The sequence below is a fragment of the Ptychodera flava genome, chromosome 9, assembly GCF_041260155.1.
Source record: "Ptychodera flava strain L36383 chromosome 9, AS_Pfla_20210202, whole genome shotgun sequence".
Lineage (NCBI taxonomy): Eukaryota > Metazoa > Hemichordata > Enteropneusta > Ptychoderidae > Ptychodera > Ptychodera flava.
Window position 1 is genome coordinate 27024731 of NC_091936.1, and position 22639 is coordinate 27047369.

The 22639-nt window shown below is 39.1% G+C and overlaps 1 protein-coding gene across 1 annotated transcript; it reads left to right on the plus strand.

Annotated features, from left to right (window-relative positions):
* The first annotated feature begins 200 nt into the window (after positions 1-200).
* Positions 201-20756, plus strand: LOC139140517 (ATP-dependent RNA helicase DHX8-like). Its single transcript, XM_070709847.1, has 17 exons — positions 201-550; positions 1150-1394; positions 1734-1840; positions 2452-2848; positions 3165-3482; positions 3956-4141; positions 4358-4505; positions 5000-5178; positions 5602-5796; positions 6133-6529; positions 7300-7481; positions 7893-8033; positions 8432-8725; positions 9101-9229; positions 9720-9916; positions 10069-10248; positions 19622-20756. Exons 1-17 carry the CDS (start codon positions 448-450, stop codon positions 19842-19844), a joined length of 3621 nt encoding a protein of 1206 aa, XP_070565948.1. The 5' UTR covers positions 201-447; the 3' UTR covers positions 19845-20756.
* Positions 20757-22639: the final 1883 nt, after the last annotated feature.

Genomic DNA, 22639 nt, shown 5'->3' on the forward strand with positions numbered 1-22639 from the left:
CAACCAGAAATTATTGTGATTCATATAAAAAAAATGCTATAAGGTTCAATGCTCGGAAACAAACTAAATATGCGTCAGCAAACGTGAAAAAGAATTCAAGACTTTCCTGATGTATATAGCAAAAGAGGGTCGTGTTACGTGACGCCGAAGTTAGGAAATCTGACACAGATGGCGGTATAACATTCACTGAGCGCATGCTCAGTGACCCACGACACCATACAGGGCTTCCGTTTTCCAACCTGCGTAGTCCCGACGTCCGTGAAGTTTGTTGTCAAAACCATCGTTGTTTTCCTCGCTCTTTGAAAAGCTTAAAGCACATGACAGGTCAATAGTTCTTACTCGCCATCATCAACGTTTAAATTGACCTGTAGCTGTCTATTTCTTGGTTGAGGAGTCCGATTGTCATCGTCCATCCAGCGTCTGTGATTGCTGTTGACTTCCAACGCGATGGACGACGCAGTGGACCTCGAAACATTAGAACACTTGTCACTTGTGTCTAAAGTTTGTACAGAACTGGACAATCATTTGGGACTAAATGACAAAGATTTGGGTACGTACTCTCAGATGTGTTTTTATGCCATTGTTTGTAATATCCGAGGCCTTACGACAGAAATACCTCCCGCCCATACAAGCTGACGTACTAGAAGTTGTATACGTACAACTACAAACTAAGTAACAATGTAATCAATGTGAGTTACACTGCTAGACGAGAATTTCTACTGATAATAATGTTTCTGGATTTTCCTATAGCTTACATTACTAACAAACTGTCAGCATGACTATTGGCATGGCACAGCTGTGTATTCCAGTCGAAACTAGAGGCGTCGCTTTTACAATTGTGTTATCAAATAATACTCAATACTAGCTCTGCGGTATAACCGTACATGTACTTTACACTCATTGCCGTTGCACTTTCAATCACCATGTAAAATTGTTATGTAGCCCGATGCTTGGAGCGTTGATGATGTACCCGATTGTGAAAGTAGAGTCTAAATTTTCACTTAACTATGGATGTACTGTTTGAAGCAGCTGCAAATTTGCTTTCACTCCGCTGTGTCAGGTGGTTTGTGAAAAGATGCTTGATTGTGATAAATATCCGTGACTTTTACATTTCACCATTGTAAAACCATACCTCTCTTGCCACTGCAGCTGAGTTCATCATAAATCTGGCAGAGAAAAATGAGACATTTGAATCCTTCAAGTCCGTCCTTGAAGAAAACGGAGCGGAGTTCCCAGACTCCTTCATCAGTAATCTCTTGAGGTTGATTCAGCGTATGAAACCAAAGAAAACACAAGATGCTTCTCAAACAGAAGAAACTGGTGGAGAAAGTTCAAAGAAGGAGAAGAAAAGGAAAGCATTCCCCGGACTCTGTATTCCAGATGAAATGGTCAAAGTGAGTAATGCCAAACAAGGATTTAATTTTGCAGTCGCTTGAAAAACTGAATTTGAGTGACCACTGTACACATTTCTGACCATGGTATGATTAGATTTACCGGTAGTAGTGCAAAGTTTGAGTTAGGATCATGGCTGTCTGCCTATGTGTAAGACATAAGAGCACACTGATGCATACATGTATACTTGTATAGACACAGTATTTCAACAAATTCTTAAAATTGGTTCAAACAGTACAGAAACCATAAAGGCTAGTGCTGCACTGGCAGTGATTGTTATGGCAAGTTATGTATAGGCAGGTAGGAAACTTTTTAAGTTGGGATTATTGATAATTTTACAGAAGGAAGTTGTGGATGAAGAGGAAGACCAGAAAGTAGCTCTTGATGCCTTGGATGAACTTGAAGCTCTGATGCCAAAAGCATCATCATCTACAGATGCAAACGACAAGTAAGTATCATAACTCTTATTGTACTCTGGTGTGGTTGATTTAGTGAGTAAAGCTGTCTATTCACTGGTAGGCAAGCTCTAAGTTTCTTTCCCTGTTTGGTCCTGACCAACGTTGACTTTAGATTTAAGTTTATACAATAACGTTTCATTTTATACAGATCAGAATGGTATGAAACCAAGTACCTACATCACGTTCCATTCAGTGTTTTCTTTGTTTTGTGCGCAATTCAACTTGCTGTTACTGTAATATAGTCTTGTAATGAGGTTGCCAATTACAATATCATAAGTACTGATGAAAACTCATTTATCTAGTACATGTATCTTGTTTTGGAATTTGTCATCAAATGCAACAAACAGGGATTTCTGCATACATAAGCAAACAGGCGGTGAATTGTCTGCCAGTTGTGCAGATCATGCTGCATTTTGCCTGTTGTTTCTGCAAAAGGCAAATGAAACTAAATCCTTAAAAATGCAGTTTGGTTGGACCCAATCATAGACCCTCCAAAAGGGTCTATGGGCCCAATTTACTGCTTTTTATGGCAACGATGGGCCTTTGCAGAGGAAAACAGATATGACAGTTCTGTAACTACTCGTGTCCATGTTTACTGCAGAGAGGAGAGAGAGAAAAGGAGAAACAGAAGCCGAAGTCGAAGCAGGGAAAGAGGGAAACACAAAGACAAGAAAAAAGACAAACACCGCAGCAGACATAAAGACAGAAGGAGAGACAGATCCAGGTCAAGGAGTAGAGAGAGAGACAGAGATGGCCACAGGGACAGAGACAGACACAGGAGTCGCAGCAGAAGTAGAGACAGAGACAGAGACAGGACCAGAGAAAAGGACAAGAAAGATGAGAGATACAGGGATAGGTTTGTTGACAGGGCTCCACCAGCTGACCCTGAAATAGGACACATCTATGAGGGCAAAGTAGCTAGTATCATGCAGTTTGGCTGTTTTGTACAACTTGAAGGACTTAGGAAAAGATGTGATGGTCTGGTGCACATTTCACAGGTGAGAATTCTTTGGGTTAGCTCTTCATGTTTTAGGATAAAAGACAATGTCACGGAATACACAAAGCATCACAGCACGGTTTGAGTTGAAAACTGTTTGTCTAAGTATTGCAGAAGTGAAATTAGTCCATTGTCTTGAGTCCGCCCTCTTCACCATTCTAGTCAAAGGTCATACGCCAACGAGAGTGGAGGGTATGAGAACAGTCACAACAGGGCAATTGATAGTAAAATGAAAGGGCTAGTGTTTTATGATGTGTAATATGCTGGCTGTTTGCGATCTGGAAATTGTTAACAACTATCTTGTTTTGCATTTCTAGTTGAGAAGAGAAGGCCGAGTTTCTGATGTAAATGAAGTTGTCCATAGAGGTCAAAAAGTCAAGGTTAAAGTGCTGTCAATGACAGGTAACCGGATAAGTCTATCCATGCGGGATGTGGACCAGGAAACAGGAGAAGACTTGAATCCCACCAGTGCCAGGGATACAATGGAGCCACAGTCAAATCCAGAGGACACTGTCCGCAATCCAGACAGGCCCTCCAACTTACCTCTGGTCAACATCCAAGTTGACGATGATTCGCTGTTGAACACACGCAAAGTGCAGAGGCTCACATCTCCAGAAAAGTGGGAAATCAAACAGGTGCTCCTCTTTTATGTATAAAATGTACTGTTTCACCATACACATACTTTAATGTGTTGATGCCTTCATTGATTGTCAGTCACTTCATTTCTCCATCATAATTTCTGACGGTACATTTTATTATGCTGGGCGTAATAATGAAGGAGTTCCTTTGACTGACAAAAACAAGACAAACACAAAATTTTTTTTATATCTCCTCCATGTAGACAGTAAGGGATCCTTTCAAAAATAAAGAATGCAGAAAGAAAAATATGATGTTACCATGATCCCTGATTCTGTATACTGGTTTTCCAAGGAATTTATGATAGCGTCTGGCTTTTTACCATAACACTTATACTTACTGTTTGTTAATAATAAGAGTCAGTCTTGCTGGGAGCTTTAGGTATTATATGATTGCTCAGTGGAGTATATTGATAATCAGATATCATAAAGCATTGTAAGATATCATGGATTTTTGTCATTCATTTGTTCAGATGCTAGCAGCCAGCTGTATTGATAAAACTGAATTGCCGGACTTTGATGAAGAATCTGGATTGCTGCTGAAGGAAGATGATAACTCTGATGAGGAAGTTGAAATAGAGATGGTTGAAGAGGAACCACCATTCTTGAAAGGTCATGGAAGGCAGAGTCTTGACTTGAGTCCAGTGAGAATTGTCAAGGTTAGCAGAGTATGCATTTGAAAGTGTTTCAATTTGAAATATACTTGTGAAAGTACTCAGAAGTGTGTAGTATGATAAATCTTCTCATTAGATACCGTTGTCTCACAACTTTGCAGATCAAAAGGTATATGTATCTGTGTTCTTTATGACCGGGCTGTGTTTTGTGAGAATGGAATAACATTATTGATTCATACGGTAAATGCCATACACTTACAGAATCCTGATGGTACACTATCCAAGGCAGCCATGATGGCCAGTGCCTTGTCCAAGGAGAGAAGAGAAATGAAACAAGCGCAGGAGAGAGCTGAAGCAGACTCCATTCCCACTGGAATGAATACAAGCTGGATTGATCCTATGCCAGAAAGTGAGTGCTCTTGTGTATATATGTGTGTGTGTCTGTGTGTCTGTGTGTGAGAGGGAGAAAGAGGTGAAATGTTACAATATTCCAGAAAGTGAGTAATCGTGTGACTGAGCATGTGTACACGTGTGATAGAGGGAGAGAAAGAGAGAGAGATGTGTAAAAGTTTACAATAGTTTGTTTTTAGATATTGAAATTTGCATGTTGTACATGCATTTTACATACATGTATATGCATGCATGTTGTTATGAAATCTTGTATTATTCTATTTGGCATTACACAAACACTGGGAATTATCAATACTGGCAACACTTTGGTGAAGGAAAAGAGGTAATCGATGTTAGCAGTATAATTGTTTGATGGTGAGGGCCTTCCAACCAATCCTTCCAACCTATTGCAAGGATTTGGCCATTTCCCTTCAAGTTCATCATATGATTTCTTTACTTTATGTGCCCATGAAAAAATACTCACCCTATCTACTCACACTTGTATCTTCACAGCTGATCGTATGTTAGGAGCACAGATCCGAGGCATCGGTTTGACCACACCAGACATGCCGGAATGGAAACGACATGCCTTTGGAGGTAACAAGGCATCATTCGGTAAAAAGACTAAGATGTCAATCATTGAGCAGAGGGCCAGTCTTCCCATCTATAGACTGAAGGAACAACTGGTGCAAGTAAGTATTTCTGTTGTGATGTGTGAGACTGGGATTTTTGAAAATTCTTCTAAATACATAACTTTTGTGTTCATATATCTGCATATTATACAATCATTATAATTACTGTTCTATTTGAGGCTTTTTTCAATTTTTAGGCGGCTTTGCATTCATTAGTGACATGAAAATGAATTACTTTGATGTTTGACAAAGTAGGAATTCAATCTTTTGTCTAATAAAACAGGGAGTGTATTGGAAATTGCTTGAAGGAGGAGTGTGTTGTATATGTGTTAGGAGTGGGATTATGTGAAAAGGTAAAGTCCTTACAGAGTTAACACAGTCCATAAGTCAAATTACAGTGTGTGATTAAATGCATTGATGTATGGGCATTCTGGGAACCATTTGCCAATATGTAATAGTCATTACCCCCTCCTTTTTCCATAGGCCATCCATGACAACCAGATTCTGATTGTAATTGGTGAGACAGGCAGTGGTAAGACAACACAGATCACCCAATACATAGCAGAGGCCGGCTACACAGTCAAGGGTAAAATTGGATGTACTCAACCAAGAAGAGTGGCAGCCATGTCTGTTGCCAAGAGAGTTGCTGAGGAATTTGGTTGCAGACTGGGACAAGAGGTAATGACAAAAAGTTTCACAGCAGTGAAAAAGAGTTTTCTTTTCTATGTACGATTTTGAGCAGCTGCATATGATGCATTTATTTGCTTCTTGGAATCCTAAAGTTGAAAAATTCATCCAAAAGACGTTTTACTACTACTTCAGTCTTTAATTTACACATGTAACCACACTGGTGTTGATAAACCTGAAGTATGCAAATTATGAATTATCAAGCTGCAAAGCAAATTCAAGAAGCAACCTGTCCTTGGAGTTCTTGGGGGGGAGGGGATAAAAATTATGCTGTGGTCATTTCAATAAAAAATCTAATCCTAACATTGTATGCTATCTTTTACACAGGTGGGTTATACCATTCGTTTTGAAGACTGTACCAGCCCTGAGACCAAGATCAAGTACATGACGGATGGTATGTTACTAAGGGAGTGTTTGATAGACTCTGATCTCAGCCAGTACTCAGTCATCATGTTGGATGAAGCCCACGAGAGAACCATTCACACAGATGTGCTCTTTGGACTGATGAAAAAGGCAGTGGAGAAGAGACCTGACATGAAACTTATTGTGACATCTGCCACGCTGGATGCCGTGAAGTTCTCGCAGTATTTCTTTGAAGCCCCGATTTTCACAATTCCTGGCAGAACTTTCCCGGTGGAGGTGCTGTACACAAAGGAGCCAGAGACAGACTACTTGGACGCCTCTCTGATCACTGTTATGCAGATTCATTTGATGGAACCTCCAGGTAACCATTGACTTGTTGACTGTAGTACGACATTAATGGGAAGTGTAGTTCTTCGAAAATTTATGAATAAAGAATATTGAAATTGAACTATTTATTTATGATGTCAATATGATCATTTTAATAGTCATGATAAGGTGAAAACAATTTTACATCCTGGACTTTTTATCAATACTGGAAAGATGTTACAATATCATTAAAACTGTGTTTTCACTGAAATGTAACGTAGGTAGTTAAAACTGTGTTCTGCAATTCTTCCAGTGGTCCCAGTGATACTTGAGATTTATTTTAAATTATGTATCTATCCTGTGGTATCTTGTAGCACACAGCTGTTCATGCAAGAAAAACCAATGACAGCAGTATCGCAATTTCACATTGTAAAGTTATATTGACAATCAATAGTTGTTTTTTGGATTTACTATTTCTCAGTCAGAAAACTCAGGTCAAAAGTCATTTCTTACATTGTTTGTCTAAAGCTCTACACTTCATGATTTTTCAGTGCTGCTCAGCTCGTTTTTCCTTCATTCTCAGTATATTTGTCTGACTATTCGACCGTAAACAAAACAGTCCAACCAAATAGTTGTCGTGGAAGGTAACAGTAGAAGCAGTTGAGTGCATCTACATCTATGTTGTCTTATGTTACTGTGTTGAAAACTTTCACCCCATTTTGCCGTATGTAGAAGTCCAGCTTTACCATAAAAACAATAGGAGTGAACCAAAATTGGGTGATTAAAGGGTTCCTGTTTATCAATCATGGTATTTGTAAATTGCAGGTGACATCTTGGTGTTCTTGACTGGTCAGGAAGAGATCGACACGGCTTGTGAGATTCTTTATGAGCGTATGAAATCACTGGGACCTGATGTTCCAGAGCTGATTATCTTACCGGTCTATTCAGCTCTACCCAGCGAAATGCAAACCAGAATATTTGAACCAGCACCACCTGGCAGCCGAAAGGTGAGGACTCTCTTACAGTTACAATGTATGTGTGATTAGCATGCTATATCATATCAAACTTCAATATTTCGTACATAAGACGAAAAAACATAAATAGATTGTGCGAGGTGATCCACCGTCATTTAAACGCAAAGTGGGAAGCCAGGGGTTTTGAAGTTGAGAAATTTTGTCAAGCAGAATTTCATGGGATAGTCTCTTGAATTCGCTTAGCGTGTTGAGGCTTCACTTCAGGAAGTACCTGGTTCAATTTTACTTACATCAAGTATATATGTTTAAATTTCAAAGGAGTTTAATCATAGCTTTGGGGTGAAGTGCAGAATAATTCGTGTGAAATCCATAGTTGCTGCAAACCATATTTTTCCTTACCCAACTTTATGAGGTCTAAACACTAAGTGCATGTTTTGATTACAGGTTGTGATAGCCACCAACATTGCAGAGACCTCACTTACAATTGATGGCATCTACTATGTGGTTGATCCAGGCTTTGTCAAGCAGAAAGTGTACAATTCCAAGACTGGCATGGATCAACTGGTGGTAACCCCGATATCACAGGTAAGGTCATGCCAGTATGTTTGGGGCATCTCATGAACTGGGGAACTTGTCAGACCCAGTCTTGATTGAATGTAGTGATTCTGTCCATTTGGTTTTGTGTTTTAGGGGAAAATAGTGATTTAGTGAAAAGATGTTGTAAGCAAATAATTGTACTGCTAATGTTAATCGGCTGACTTCGATATCAAAAGATGTTCTGGTAGATAACAATATGATGGATGTGGGATCTTGCACATACATATACATCTAATATTTGTCAATGTTAGGTGACTTCAGGATTCTACGTTGGATCGTTCTTTTTCATTTCTGAAAATATTGCTTTCTCTCAGTATTGCTTGGTATTGATAGGGCTTATAGATTACAAAATCTGATGCTTTATTTTGAAACTCTGTCATCCTTAGGCCCAGGCCAAGCAGAGATCCGGACGTGCCGGGAGGACTGGTCCAGGGAAGTGTTACAGACTTTACACTGAGAGGGCGTACCGAGATGAAATGTTAACCACTGCGGTTCCTGAAATACAGCGCACCAATCTAGCCAGCACCATACTGTCACTTAAAGCCATGGGCATCAATGACTTGCTGTCGTTTGATTTCATGGACCCGCCCCCTACTGAGACACTGATAGCAGCAATGGAACAGCTCCATTCACTTAGTGCGTTAGATGATGAAGGTCTATTGACAAGACTTGGAAGGAGGGTAGGTGTTCAAAAAATAATATTATATCTAGCATCTTCACCAATTAAAACGTATGTATCTTCACTGATGAAAACCCACTTAAACTGTACACACTAACCCAGACAGTTGTTCAATATATGCATCTGAGCATAAGCTTTAGCAGATGGAGCTATTCCATGGAATGTAGAATATTCCACTGAGAATGTGTTTTCAGCATATCATTATTCAATGCATATACAAGTGTTATATGTAAATTTTTCTTGCATTATTTCTTAGGCATATGAGATTTTATTTCAAAGGTTCTTTTAAGGGCGCCCTCTAGAAATCTTTATTCCAAAGGGTATCTTTATCAACGGTACAGATTGACAGATTCCATTATTGTGTTTTCGTCAACAGATGGCAGAGTTTCCATTAGAGCCAATGCTATCCAAGACACTCATCATGTCTGTCCACCTAGCCTGCAGTGATGAGATCCTGACCATTGTATCCATGCTGTCTGTGCAGAATGTATTCTACAGACCAAAGGTGAGAGAAAATTCTATCATGTCACAGGGCCCTTTCTGAAATGTCTGGGTAGAGACCTATACATTGCAACGTAGATGCAGTGTACATACTGAACTAGTCAAGGATATGTTATGGAATTTTTTTCCTGCCAACTTATTGGCAAACTTGCTATCAGGAATATTTTGGTAACAGAAATGTTCCATTGTATTATGAATTGTAGCCATATTTTATACATATGTGGGTCTTGTATACCAATTTTTGTGTGCACTAGTATAAAGGGCATATTAGTTGTGACTCACGCTGCCTGCACTTTGCACACTAGCAGACATAGTTTAAACGCTTGACACTCCAGTTCCCTGTAAACAGGTCTGCAATCACCAATGATAACAATGGGTTTTGGCCAAAGCATGATGATAAAAGGGTCAATGATTGTATAGATGTGAAGATATCCCAAAATTACTTCTGTACCGGTACATAACTCACCAGCACACCCAATCTTCATCTTACACAGGACAAGCAGTCACTGGCTGATCAGAGGAAAGCCAAATTCCATCAGTTGGAAGGTGATCACTTGACTCTATTGGCGGTCTATAACTCCTGGAAGAACAACAAATTCTCCAATCCATGGTGTTTTGAAAACTTTGTGCAGGCCAGGACACTCAGGAGAGCACAGGATGTGAGAAAACAGCTGCTGGGCATCATGGACAGGTACACGTTATCAACCAATAAAATATCTCATTGCATGGTAGTTAGAGTGGTTCTCGCAATACAGCAAATATAAGCTGCCAATTGATTGGCGGTTAGCAACTGGAGATAAATTATATAGCCAACTCACATTTGTCATTATATGTTTTCTTTAGACATAAACTTGATGTTGTCTCATGTGGCAAGAACACAGCCCGAGTGCAGAAGGCGATATGTAGTGGGTTCTTCCGCAATGCCGCCAAGAAAGATCCCCAGGAAGGCTATCGTACCCTTGTTGATAGTCAAGTAGTCTACATTCATCCTTCAAGTGCACTCTTCAACAGACAACCAGAAATGTAAGTGGTACTATGATATTCCTATATCATTACCTCTGAGTTCTTTTTTAAGTCTTGAATGTAGGTGGTACTGGAAGTTTTCTCTCATTATAGGGGATGATTGTAGATTTATTCCACAGTCTGTATTGTTGGGAAGATTTCTGTTCATAATACAGGCATGAAGTATGTCTTTGATCCACAACAGAACTCAACCTTTATTCAAGAAAGGGAACCAAAACAGGACTATTTTCAGACACCAGTATCATGTCTGCAGAATTTGGTCATGGCATGGGTGCAGCACAAACAACTTTCCCCATGGAGCCCTATGGCCGTATAACTTTTCGCCGAGGCTGCTGAGTAAATTTGGAGCTCATGCGCACACGGCCTACGACCTGACTTGACCCCGTAATATCCAGCGAATTTCAAAATCAATACGTAAACAATGGCTGGCGATGGCAAAACATTTCGCATTGTCCCGTTGATAAAGGCAATAGAGAACAAACAGAAAACCTCAACAAAAAGACTGCAGCAGTCAGATAACTACTTCCCAGCAGAGTGTCATTGAATTGTGCAGTGTGAAACAGTTTTCAGAGGTTATTTTGTGGTCATATGCCGACGATTTGCCGTACGTCTACGTACGTACTGCCATGGGGGGTGTCAGGGTGTCGGTAAGGCCTGGACGGACGTGATCAACATTGTGGTGGCACTGGCACACCTTCATGAGTTCATTGGCATATAAGTTGACATTTGCAGGCTTTTTAGGTCTTGTGTGCCACACACACGGCATAGACGTGTCAGCATGGAGATATGCTTCTCCTCAGAGGGTCTATCACCGCTCACCTCCTCCATTTTCTAGGTCAAACAAGCCAATCCTATTTGTCAAAAGACGGAAAATAGGCTATGCATAAAAAACCGTTCCATACATTTACAGTCGCGTTCCCGACTTGGTTGTGGGTGGAAATGTTAGGTGATGTATTCAGGTCACTGGGAAAATTAGCGGTTTCCACATGAAAAATCTCATTCATCTTCTCCAGGTCCTCTAAAAAGGACAGAAAAAATGCCCAGAAAACTTCGGAAAATCACAAATTTTTGAGAGCGATTTTCAAAAATATGTAATTTACGAAAGAAATGACAGAATTCCACCGGGTTTTCACTGTTTACAAGGTTGTCTTTCTGTCTTGCGATTTGCGCATGTGCAGAATGTTTACAGCCAGTTGTTGATTCAGAATCGAGCATGATTCCAAAACAAGCAAAACCTGTCTGCATGAGCCGATGGCGGCGCTCTTCAAAAATGATGTCATTGCTCATTAACCTCCCCCCTATAGAAAGTTATACGGCTATAGGAAAGTTGTTTGTGCTAAGAGCTCTGTGTTTTTTGGCTGGGGAACATTGGTGAATGATTTAGGAACCCCGGTAACATTTCAACATTCCCCCAATCTGATTGCATTGATATACCAAGGGGAACCCTGGTAAACTGACAGGGGAAACCCCTGTAACATTAATCAGAATACTGCTCTTAACAAAAAAGACTGACTTTCAACTGTCATTGCAATGTATGTACTTTGGTCCACACTTGACTTATGATAGACTGATATGTAACTCAAGTCAGGGCTCCAAATACTTTTTTTCAACCACCTGTCCACTGGACAAGTCAAAATAAAAAGTACCTGTCCCTGTGAGAAAAGTACCTGTCCAAAATGGCGTAATTTATTCTATACTAGTTTCAATTCAATTCAACAAACTCATGCCTGTATCATATGCAAACTGGCGTAACAGCGGTGTCAAGATATAGCTCTGAGAATCTCCAAATCTAAGAGATTTGAGACATGACCTTAGATAAATCAATATGGCTGCCTCCTGTAAACAGTGATTAGAGATTATCGAATTTTCTTTTACTTTTTTTCTCTCAGGTAAATATCCAAATAATGATTTTCAAAATTGTAAAAGGTATATACTGTAACACCGTTTCCGTTAACGCAAAATCCTGCGTATTTTACAGGTGCAGCCAACGAACAATTCACGTGTAAAGGGGTCCTTATTATGATAAAATATATTGTGCATGACAAGTAATGTGAACTGACTAATTTTTAGTCAAGAGGGTAATTAATTAGCTGTTCATAATTTGCCCTCCAACTGAAAATTTTTCGACTTACCCTCCCGCACTCAAACTTCATTTTTACCCACTCCCCAGTTATTTTTGCCTGTTTTCCCTCCCCACTGAATTTTTGAAGCTCCCCTGCCCTGTGGCGAAAAAAACTTGCCGATTTCCCCAGCCCTGGAAAAAATTCCCCTCAAAATTTTGTCATTCCATTTCCCCTGCAGACATGAAAAGTTATAAGTACTTGCCCTTTGTCCCCATCCCCGTAAACACCATGGCTCAACTTCCCCTGTCCCTGTTTTAAAAGTAGCTTTCCCTCTCCTCGTTTTCCGCCAAGCCCTGTCTCCAGGACAATCAACCGATATCTGCCCTGCCCTACAAAAAATCTAAAATTTGCTCCCCTGCCACATTAAAACATGTCCCCTGTCCGAGCAAAATTAAAATTTCCCCTGCCCTCAAAAATTGATCCTGGAACAGCTTTTTCGATGAATAGCTCCGTTGGCTGCACCTGATTTTACGCAAAATAGTCTGAAATACGCAAAAAAAATCATGACTGCGTAAACTAATTAATACGCCTTGAGAAATGCCGCCCCATGACACGGACGTACTTGGCTCACACTATATTGCCTCAACGTGGTTCAATGCAGGACAAAAATAGAACATATGCACCTGCTTGCAAGTGACATTTATCATGATATTGCAACATTTTAGACTTTAGCAGATCGCAACTCTTTGTGCAACATTGTATTTCATCATCACAAAGCATCATGTCAATCAGTTCTGTACAGACAATGACACTACAGATGCAAAAAATTCGAGAATCCATCGAGTCTACGTTGTTGGTGACACGATACAGTTAATCATGGTCATAATAGGTCGAATGTTATTTGGAAAGTGTTTTCGGGTGACGATTTACACTCTGTAGGGTTGCATCTTGAGAGGTCCCGCTTGACTTTGACCAGTATCTGCTTTTTGTTGGCCCTTTGAAAACACTAATTTCATTGTCAGAAAGTATTTTCTTCGAAACTTTGAACATGAAGTCATTAGGCTGCTCAACGATCATATACGATACATACTTCACGGCATGATTGCAAGCGTTCAGCTACTATACCTTGAAGCCCCCATGTTATTGTTTTTTGTTAATAGAGCATGCGCATTAAAGGAAACCCCCAAGTTCGACAGAAAAGACTGCCCAACTCACTTCAGATACCGATTCCCACCGACACCGTACGAGTTGTTGATACATTTTACGCAAATAAGAACCAAGTTGCGTAAAATCGTACGCAAGTTTTGAAATTGTAACGGAAACGCTGTTATATAAATTTAAACTTATGAATATTTGCTGTAGTCAATAGGTTGAAATACTGGTTGCAGGCTGAAAAAACCTACCTGTCCATTTGGGCAATTGTTACGTGCAGAGAAAACGAACAAAAGGGTGAACTCAGCAGTTAACGTTTAAACAAAATTTATTACGAAAATAAAACTAATTGCTAAGTCAGGGATAGAGTACAAGCTTTAAAAGTGTACAGACTACTTATCTCAGCTGGGACGGCAAAGCTCCAGTCTCAGAGTTGTAACAGTCAGTTGGATGAATGAACAGTCCTTGCAGGCTTGAAGCTGCACAAAGTCCACAGTATAAATCCAGCGTTGGCAGTGAAGGTCTTGAAAAGTCTTGAGAATGACTACTGCTGGAGTTTAGTAACACACAAGAGACACGATCCCAAAAGTCTGACTGGAAGCTGTGCACGTCCCTTTTATAAAGGCATGTAAGAACAATCTAGAACTTTTATTGACATGCTAATTACTGTTCTAAAATTATCTCCCTTACACAACTAATCAACTTTCCAGAACATTCCAAACATGACTAATTGAATTCAAGGTTGTGAGGTCATCAAGGGCAGTGACCTTGGGAATGTTCTAGACTAATTGAACTCAGGTCATGATGAGTGTGGGGGAAATGACCTACATAACACACCCCCTCTTCAAAAAAAAAGAAAATTTTTCAAAGAAAAATCTTTCTTTTACAAATGTAATCTTGAAAAGGATTTAAGTTCTCAAATTTTGTTTTACTCTAAAGTAAAGTTTCTTGAAAGTGAACAACAATAAAATTTCTTGAAAGTGAACAACAATAAACTCTAAATACGAGAGAGACAGTCTGCAATTAAATTGTCTCTGCCTTTGATATGTCTAATGTCAAGATTAAACTCCTGTAACATTAAACTCCATCTTAGCAATCTCTGATTTTGCCTTTAAATTTCTGCAGAAAAACAAGAGGGTTGTGATCAATATAAACCACTATTGGCTGATTTGAAGAAGTAACATAAACTTCAAAATGCTGTAAAGCTAATATCAAAGATAAACACTCTTTTTCAATTGTAGAGTAGTTTCTCTGGGATTTGTTAAATTTGCGTGAAAAGTAGCAAACAGGATGTCCCATGACTATCTTCTTGCAATTTGTTGTTGGAAAACTTGAAATGGCACTGAATTTGGCATAAAGTATGCACGGCAAAGTCCGGTTATTTTTACTGGGTTCGATAAAGTCATTGTTCGGCAAATACTTGGCTTCCTCCTGGAGATATTCCGCTTTCGCAGGATTCAGTCCGTCTGGATGTTGTTCCACTGGATTACTGTCGCAGACATCTTCGTTGTGGTAGATGATGTTTGTCCTCATTGGAACATCTTGGAACAAATGTTCATGGATTGGTTCTTTCAGCTGTTGTTGGTGTTCTGGCTGGAGGTGTGCCAACTTTGTAGACTCCAGCTTCTCCAGGATTTCTGAGTTCTGAAGCTTGACGAGCCCAGCTTTGAGTTTAGAGTATTTTCACTCAAGTCAGTTTCAGTATCACTATCTTCATAATGGCTTGAACTGACTGCACTGACAGGCTGAGTTATAGTAGGATTATCCCTATCCAATATGGCTTAAGCATATTTATGTGACATAGCTGTTTTTGTTTTCGCCTGTCAGGTGTTATTATGATGTAATTTAAATCACTCAATTTCTTATCAATTAGATATGGCCCAAGTAACGAGCATGGAGTGGTTTGCCAGGAATTGGAAGTAGAACAAGAACTTTTTGACCTGGTTCAAACTTCCGTTTTGAGGTGTTTTTATCATATTTGGTTTTCATTGACTGCTGAGATGACTCAAGATTTTCTCTGGCTAATTCACATGCTTTAGAGAGTTTTGTACGAAAATCTGACACATATTGCAAAATATTCAGACAATCATCATCGTCTGATAGGAATTTCTCTTTAACGAGCTTAAGTGGGCCACGGACTGTATGTCCAAATACAAGCTCAAATGGGCTAAAACCAAGAGACTCTTGAATTGACTCTCTAACAGCAAAGAGCAAAAAATGAATTCCTTCATCCCACTGCTTCTCTGTGTCAAAACAGTAGGTCCTAATCATGTTTTTCAAAGTTTGATGAAATCGCTCAAGAGCACCCTGACTTTCTGGATGATAGGCGGATGACCTATACTGTTTAATGCCTAGCTGATCCATTACTTGTTGAAAAATACCAGACATAAAGTTGGAGCCTTGATCGGACTGGACACATTTAGGGAGGCCAAATAAAGTGAAAAATTTGACTAAAGCTCTCACTATAGTCTTTGTCTTTATATTTCTCAGTGGTATGGCTTCTGGGAACCGAGTTGATGTACACATTATTGTCAGCATGTACTCATTTCCTGATCTTGTTTTTGGTAAGGGCCCAACACAGTCTATTAGAATCCTACTAAATGGTTCTTGAAATGCAGGAATTGGCTGTAAAGGGGCCTTTGGAATGGTCTGATTCGGCTTTCCTACCATCTGACATGTGTGACAAGTTTTACAGAAATGTGTTACATCCTGCCTGAGATTAGGCCAATAAAAGTGACTGAGAATTTTATGATAAGTTTTCCTTACTCCCAAATGACCAGCCCAGGGCGTTTCATGGGCCAGGCGCAATATTTCAGCACGATAGGGCTTTGGAACCACAATTTGATGTTTTATAGCCCAGTCGTCATCAACCAAGACATCTGGAGGTCTCCATTACGCATGAGAATACCAGATTTTGTATAATAGGAAACAGAGCTATCTGAAGTTTTATCTTCATCATCTACCCTGTCAAACAAACACAAAATATCTGGGTCTTTGTGTTGTTCTGCAATGAGATTTGATCTAGAAAATGTCTGACTTTGGTCAGCAGAAGTTTCACTGGAAGTTTCAAATCCACGAGGGATAACGGAATGATCCGTGTCAAACACTGACTGAGAAAGGTGTCATTTAAGTCAACATCTGTGACATTATTTTTGAGAGTATTTTGATTCTCGGAAGTTTTCTTTGACATGGCTCGAGTAATGGCACATGAAGGAAATAAATCGGGTATCTCTTGTTCAATTGGCTCTGGATCCTGATCTAAACTAGGATTATCAGTCACAAGTGGATTAGTAATGACCTTGTCCCCAGCGAGGTCGTTTCCAAGAAGAAGGTGAATCCCTTCAAAAGGCAAAAAAGGCCTAATACCTAAAGTCACAGGTCCAGAAACAAAGTCCGAAGACAAATAGACATTATGGAGAGGAACAGGAATGTAGTCATTACAATCTACCCCCTTAATGAGAACTTTAGAACCTGAAAATGACTTTTCAGAAAACGGCAGGGTATCTGCCAACAAAAGAGACTGGGAAGCCCCGGTATCTCTTAAAATTTTGACAGGGGTAGCGGAAGAGAAATCACTAGAAAGTGATATAAAACCATTATGAATAAATGGCTCGAAAATACCCATAATGCTATCTTGAGAAGAATTGACCTTGACCTCATTAATTGGGGATGAGAGGGGTTTAACCTCAGAAAATGTGTTGCACACATTATTAGACTCTAATTGAGTTGATGAAGTAATAAGCCGGTGGCTTAGATCCACTTTGACCACTTTGACCTTCACGTTTTCTTTTCAATTTGAAACACTCTGACATTAAATGGCCGTCTTTCTTGCAATAATTACAAGAAAGTGTACCAAACTGTTTGTCAGAAGGAGATTGAGACTTGGGATCTGATGATGTGGGAGTGTTACTTGAACTGTGTGAACTGCTGTCATTTGATTTCCTACTCTCCTTTGAGAAATTCTTGGATGAAAAGCTGGAGTTAAATTTACCTGCATTGTTTCTGTAGAAAAAGGACTGGGATGGTTTGCTGAGAAATGAAGATTTGTGGGTCAATGAATAATCATCGGCCAAACGTGCAGCAACCTCCAATGTATCTGCCTTTTGTTCATGGATAAACGTCTTGATGTCACTCCGGATGCACCTTTTGAATTCCTCAATCAAAACAAGTTGTCGTAATTTGTCATAATTCTGACTGACCTTTTCCGAAGAACACCAACGATCAAACAGTTGTTCTTTTGTTCGAGCAAATTCAACATAAGTTTGATCTTTCACCTTCTCACAATCCCTAAATTTCTGACGGTAAGCTTCAGGCACCAACTCATAACCCTTGAGAATTAATTCCTTCACAGAATCATAATCTGAAGCCTGCTCTACTGACAACTGAATGTAAATTTCTCTGGCTTTACCCACCAAAGCACTCTGCAAAAGCATAGACCAGGACTCCTTAGGCCAATTCAGACTCTGAGCAATTTTCTCAAAATGGAGAAAATATTTATCAACATCCTTTTCTTGGAAAGGGGGAACTAACCTGAAATGCTTAGTGATGTCAAAATTGTCTGAAGGGAAGAATTTTCCTGACTTTCCAAGCTCTAAACGTCTCATTTCTAACTGCAGTCGGTGTTCAGCTAATTCTCTTTCCTTTTCTTTTTCCTCTCTTTCTTTCTCCCTTTGTCTTTCTTCCATTTGCAATTCTTTTTCTTTCATTTCCAATTCCCTCTCTTTCTGTCTTTCTTCCATTTCTAATCTTTCCTGCCTTTCTTTTTCTTTCTGTCTTTCTTCCATTTGCAATTCTTTTTCTTTCATTTGTAATTGCATTTGTATTTTTTCTTTTTCTAATGCCAATTTTTAAGCTCCAAATCTGCCTGAATTTCTAATTCTAATTTTTTGAGTTCGAAGGAAGACTCAGGCTCATAATCTTTTAAGGCAGACTCTTCAAAATGGCCAGAATTAACTAAATGTTTTGCAATCTTGAATTGAATTTCTCGCTTGCGCATAGATCTTTTGACATCTACTTTAAGGAAATTTGCCAGTGCTATGAGGTTGTCTTTTCTGAGGGAATTAAATGTGTCCTGATCAAGGTCATCCATAAATTCGTCTGGCTTGAATTCCGCCATGATTGAATTTCGCTGAGTTCACAGTATACAGTAGTTTTGAAAAGGCAGGCAAAATGTTGTCAAACGGCTCAAAATATTCGTCTCCCGGACGAGCCCCCATTTTGTTACGTGCAGAGAAAACGAACAAAAGGGTGAACTCAGCAGTTAACGTTTAAACAAAATTTATTACGAAAATAAAACTAATTGCTAAGTCAGGGATAGAGTACAAGCTTTAAAAGTGTACAGACTACTTATCTCAGCTGGGACGGCAAAGCTCCAGTCTCAGAGTTGCAACAGTCAGTGGATGAATGAACAGTCCTTGCAGGCTTGAAGCTGCACAAAGTCCACAGTATAAATCCAGCGTTGGCAGTGAAGGTCTTGAAAAGTCTTGAGAATGACTACTGCTGGAGTTTAGTAACACACAAGAGACACGATCCCAAAAGTCTGACTGGAAGCTGTGCACGTCCCTTTTATAAAGGCATGTAAGAACAATCTAGAACTTTATTGACATGCTAATTACTGTTCTAAAATTATCTCCCTTACACAACTAATCAACTTTCCAGAACATTCCAAACATGACTAATTGAATTCAAGGTTGTGAGGTCATCAAGGGCAGTGACCTTGGGAATGTTCTAGACTAATTGAACTCAGGTCATGATGAGTGTGGGGGAAATGACCTACATGATCATTTGGGCAATACAAGTACTTTTCAAAACTACTTGTCCCAGGCCAAATTTCACTTGTCCGGGACAGGCAGACAGGTAATATTTCGAGCCCTGCAAGTGATCCGATCTCAGTCACAACAATTTATTGGCCTGGACTTGTAAACACTGACATTTTGAGAAGAAAAAGGGAAAAGTTAATCAGAATTGAAGACATGATGCTAGTCTTTGGATTATCAAGTAGAAGTAAATGTGTTCACTCCTCTAATCATTCCTATTTTGTTGCTAAGTCCGATGTTTAGATGCTTTCCTAATAGAGTAAGTCAAATTGCACCCTTGAATTCCATTGCTGCATCAAACGAAGATTATTCACCATCAACTGACTTCTTCCTATGTTCCAGGGTGGTTTACCATGAACTTGTAATGACGACTAAGGAGTACATGAGAGAGGTCACACAGATTGATAACAAGTGGTTGGTGGAGTTTGCCCCAGCTTTCTTCAAATTTGCCGACCCGACCAAACTCAGCAAACAGAAGAAACAACAGAGGCTGGAGCCACTGTACAACAAATACGAAGAACCCAACGCTTGGCGTATCTCCAGGCAGAGATACAGACGAAACTGAAATATGTTTATCCCTTTCACCATCATGGTTTGGCCCAAACCCATTGTTACTAATGGTGATCATAGACCTGTTTACAGAGAATTGGGGGTAAACAGGTTGACTTTACTCATGACCTTGGCCTTGGGTGAATTCAACAAATCATTGCAAACAGATATCCATGATGAACTGCCATTACTTTAACACAAAAATTTTAGAAACTATATTTGTACAGTCATTTGTTTTTGAGAAGTATTTGAAAACCAATGAAAATAATTTCAAAGCATAGTATTTGTGCATTTCATCGTTCAGTATTTAACATGGTGTTTATGATGGCTGTACCGTTAATGTAGCACGTATGAGAAATATCAATGACTGGAAAATACCTACAGCACAAAGAGTGTGTTAATACACATGTAGTGTTTTGTGACTAATGACGAATCCTGAGTTTGGGAAACTTGTTTTTTTAAAGCATTTTAAAGATCAAGACGATGTATTAGCTGAGATCAGGGTAGCAGCTGGACTTTGTTCAAATCAGTGATTCTGTAAAATAAAGTCATTACAATAAGTTATTATGCACCAGCGTTACTTTGCTTTGAGAAAGATGACTTCAATACGTCATATGATTGGATGCCACCTGTACCTGGCTTATGAACGCATGATGTTTTTGCATGTGTAGGGTAAATGCAATAGACATCAGCTGTAATCACCAGGTCTCTGAATCTGGCATAAGTCTGCTAGATTGCATTCACAAAAACAACTTTTTCAACAGAAATGTATCAATTCTAGGTAGCAACCAGATTGACATTCTGCTGTGTGTGCATTTTTGAGAACTGTATTCTCATTTCTGAGAGACAAAGAATATGTATGTTGTCTTGAACATTTTATTATTCTTTCAGTAATAAAATGAGCTATTGTTTACAAAGTAAAAAAAAACTTTGTAAGATGTTTGTTTGTTCATCATTGAGATGGATGTGATTTTGGCCTTGCATTGTAGAGTTTTATCTCAAACAGTCATGTACCATGTAGGTAGTTTGAAATTTCTACTTGTGAACTGATTTCTTTCATACTTTCACACAGACAATATGCTTTGACAAGTACTTGTGTATATAATTTTACATACTGACATAGTGCCTTATTTCATGTGTGTATAAGCTTAAAGCTGATTGAAGAAGACTTCTGAATAAGCTTGCCAAGTCAGATCATTTTGAATAACAGTCTTTGCATCCAGAGGAAATCTGCCAAAAAGATTAGCTGTCCTGGGATGACCTCCAATCCAAACATCTCCATGCAAATGAAATACTTCATTTGCGCAATGGACAAGTCCCTAACATCAAAATGGTCTGAACTAGAATACTATAAAACACCGGAAGTACAGGCAAATCATTGTTACTCTGACTTTTTATTTTATAAGAGTTGATAGGCTCACCAGAATACCCCCCTTCCCCCCTCCCTCCAAGTCAAGGAGACCCTAAACAAATGAGCAACGAGTGCAATGAAAGTACACGGCTTCAATCGTGGTCTCTCAGTTACTCCTTGTTTTCAAAGTTGCTAGAGATAACAGAATCGTGAATTTCAATTTTAACTCTGTCGTTTCTTGTACACCCTCAGCTCTTTCTGTGATAGCAATGATGAAACGCTAGACCATGTATTTCACTCATGTAATTTCTCTAACTCAAGGAAGAGTTCATAATTTCTACAAATTCTCTGAGACCAAGCCTTAATGATTTAATTTTTTTGAGACACAAATGCGCCATTTATTTACAATAATCTCATTTTTAGAGCAAACTGATTATATTTGTGCAATCAAAATGAATAATAGAAAAACCATCATTTGCTTTGTATTTGCTACAAGTGCCACCTATAGTATGAAATTGATCCGGAAAAAAAAAACTAGAGACACATTGTCAATAGATCAAAAACCATCCTACAATAACTGATAATTGACAACCACACTGTTACCTCTTCCTGACAAGCACTATATGCCTTCTTCACCGTGATCAATAAAACATTTTACATACAAAAAAAAACTCCCGCACACATTCTTCAGCCGCAAGATGTGATGTACGCGATCGAGTCGTCGGTGGCTACGCTGCCGACATAACCCGAGTTGCAGAGAGATATTGTGAAATAAAAGTTAATTCGGAAATATATATTTTAAAGGGAAACAGTCATCCGAACTGCGCCTTTGTGAGTTTTTCTTTTTTAAAAACAATATATTTCTTACACGATATCTAGATGTACCCCATCATCGTAGCTGCAACATTTAAATTATACGATGTAGATTATGATAGAAATGTTTTAACTTTCATCAATTACCGTCGTACCTTGGATACAGTGTTTACATTGGTCGTATCGGTCCCGTACGACCTTTGAGCGCAGTTCTGGTTACTGTATCCCTTTAATATTGTTCGAATTTATCAAAAACCTTAGTGCCCTAAAGCTGAAAGTTGAAATATCACTAATTACCCATAAAACAAGTGAATTGCCAATAAAGAAAAGAAGTTGAGCTTAAACTAGTTCTAGTCTTAAAGTAGTTCTAGTCGTGTTATATTTCAAAAATGTCCCTGGAAAAGCATTTTGAATACTTCGTAAGTAACTTACGCTCACAACCCTGAACACGATTGGAACTAATTTGGGATAATTGGATATTCATATTTTTCAAATTTCTCAAAAGTGTCAGGCGCCCTATCGCTGAATGTTGCGATGTTACAAATTACTCATGTGTATAACTTAAATAGAAAAGTAGCTGAGCTTACATTTGCAGATAAATCGACATTAGTTCAACATCGAATTATCCCAAATTAGTTCCAATCGTG

Coding starts and splice junctions, on each gene's coding strand:
- LOC139140517 (XM_070709847.1), top strand. CDS start 448: ATGGACGACGCAGTGGACCTCGAAACATTAGAACACTTGTCACTTGTG. Junction 1,395..1,733: donor TTCCAGATGAAATGGTCAAA/GTGAGTAATGCC, acceptor ATAATTTTACAG/AAGGAAGTTGTGGATGAAGA. Junction 9,230..9,719: donor ATGTATTCTACAGACCAAAG/GTGAGAGAAAAT, acceptor CATCTTACACAG/GACAAGCAGTCACTGGCTGA.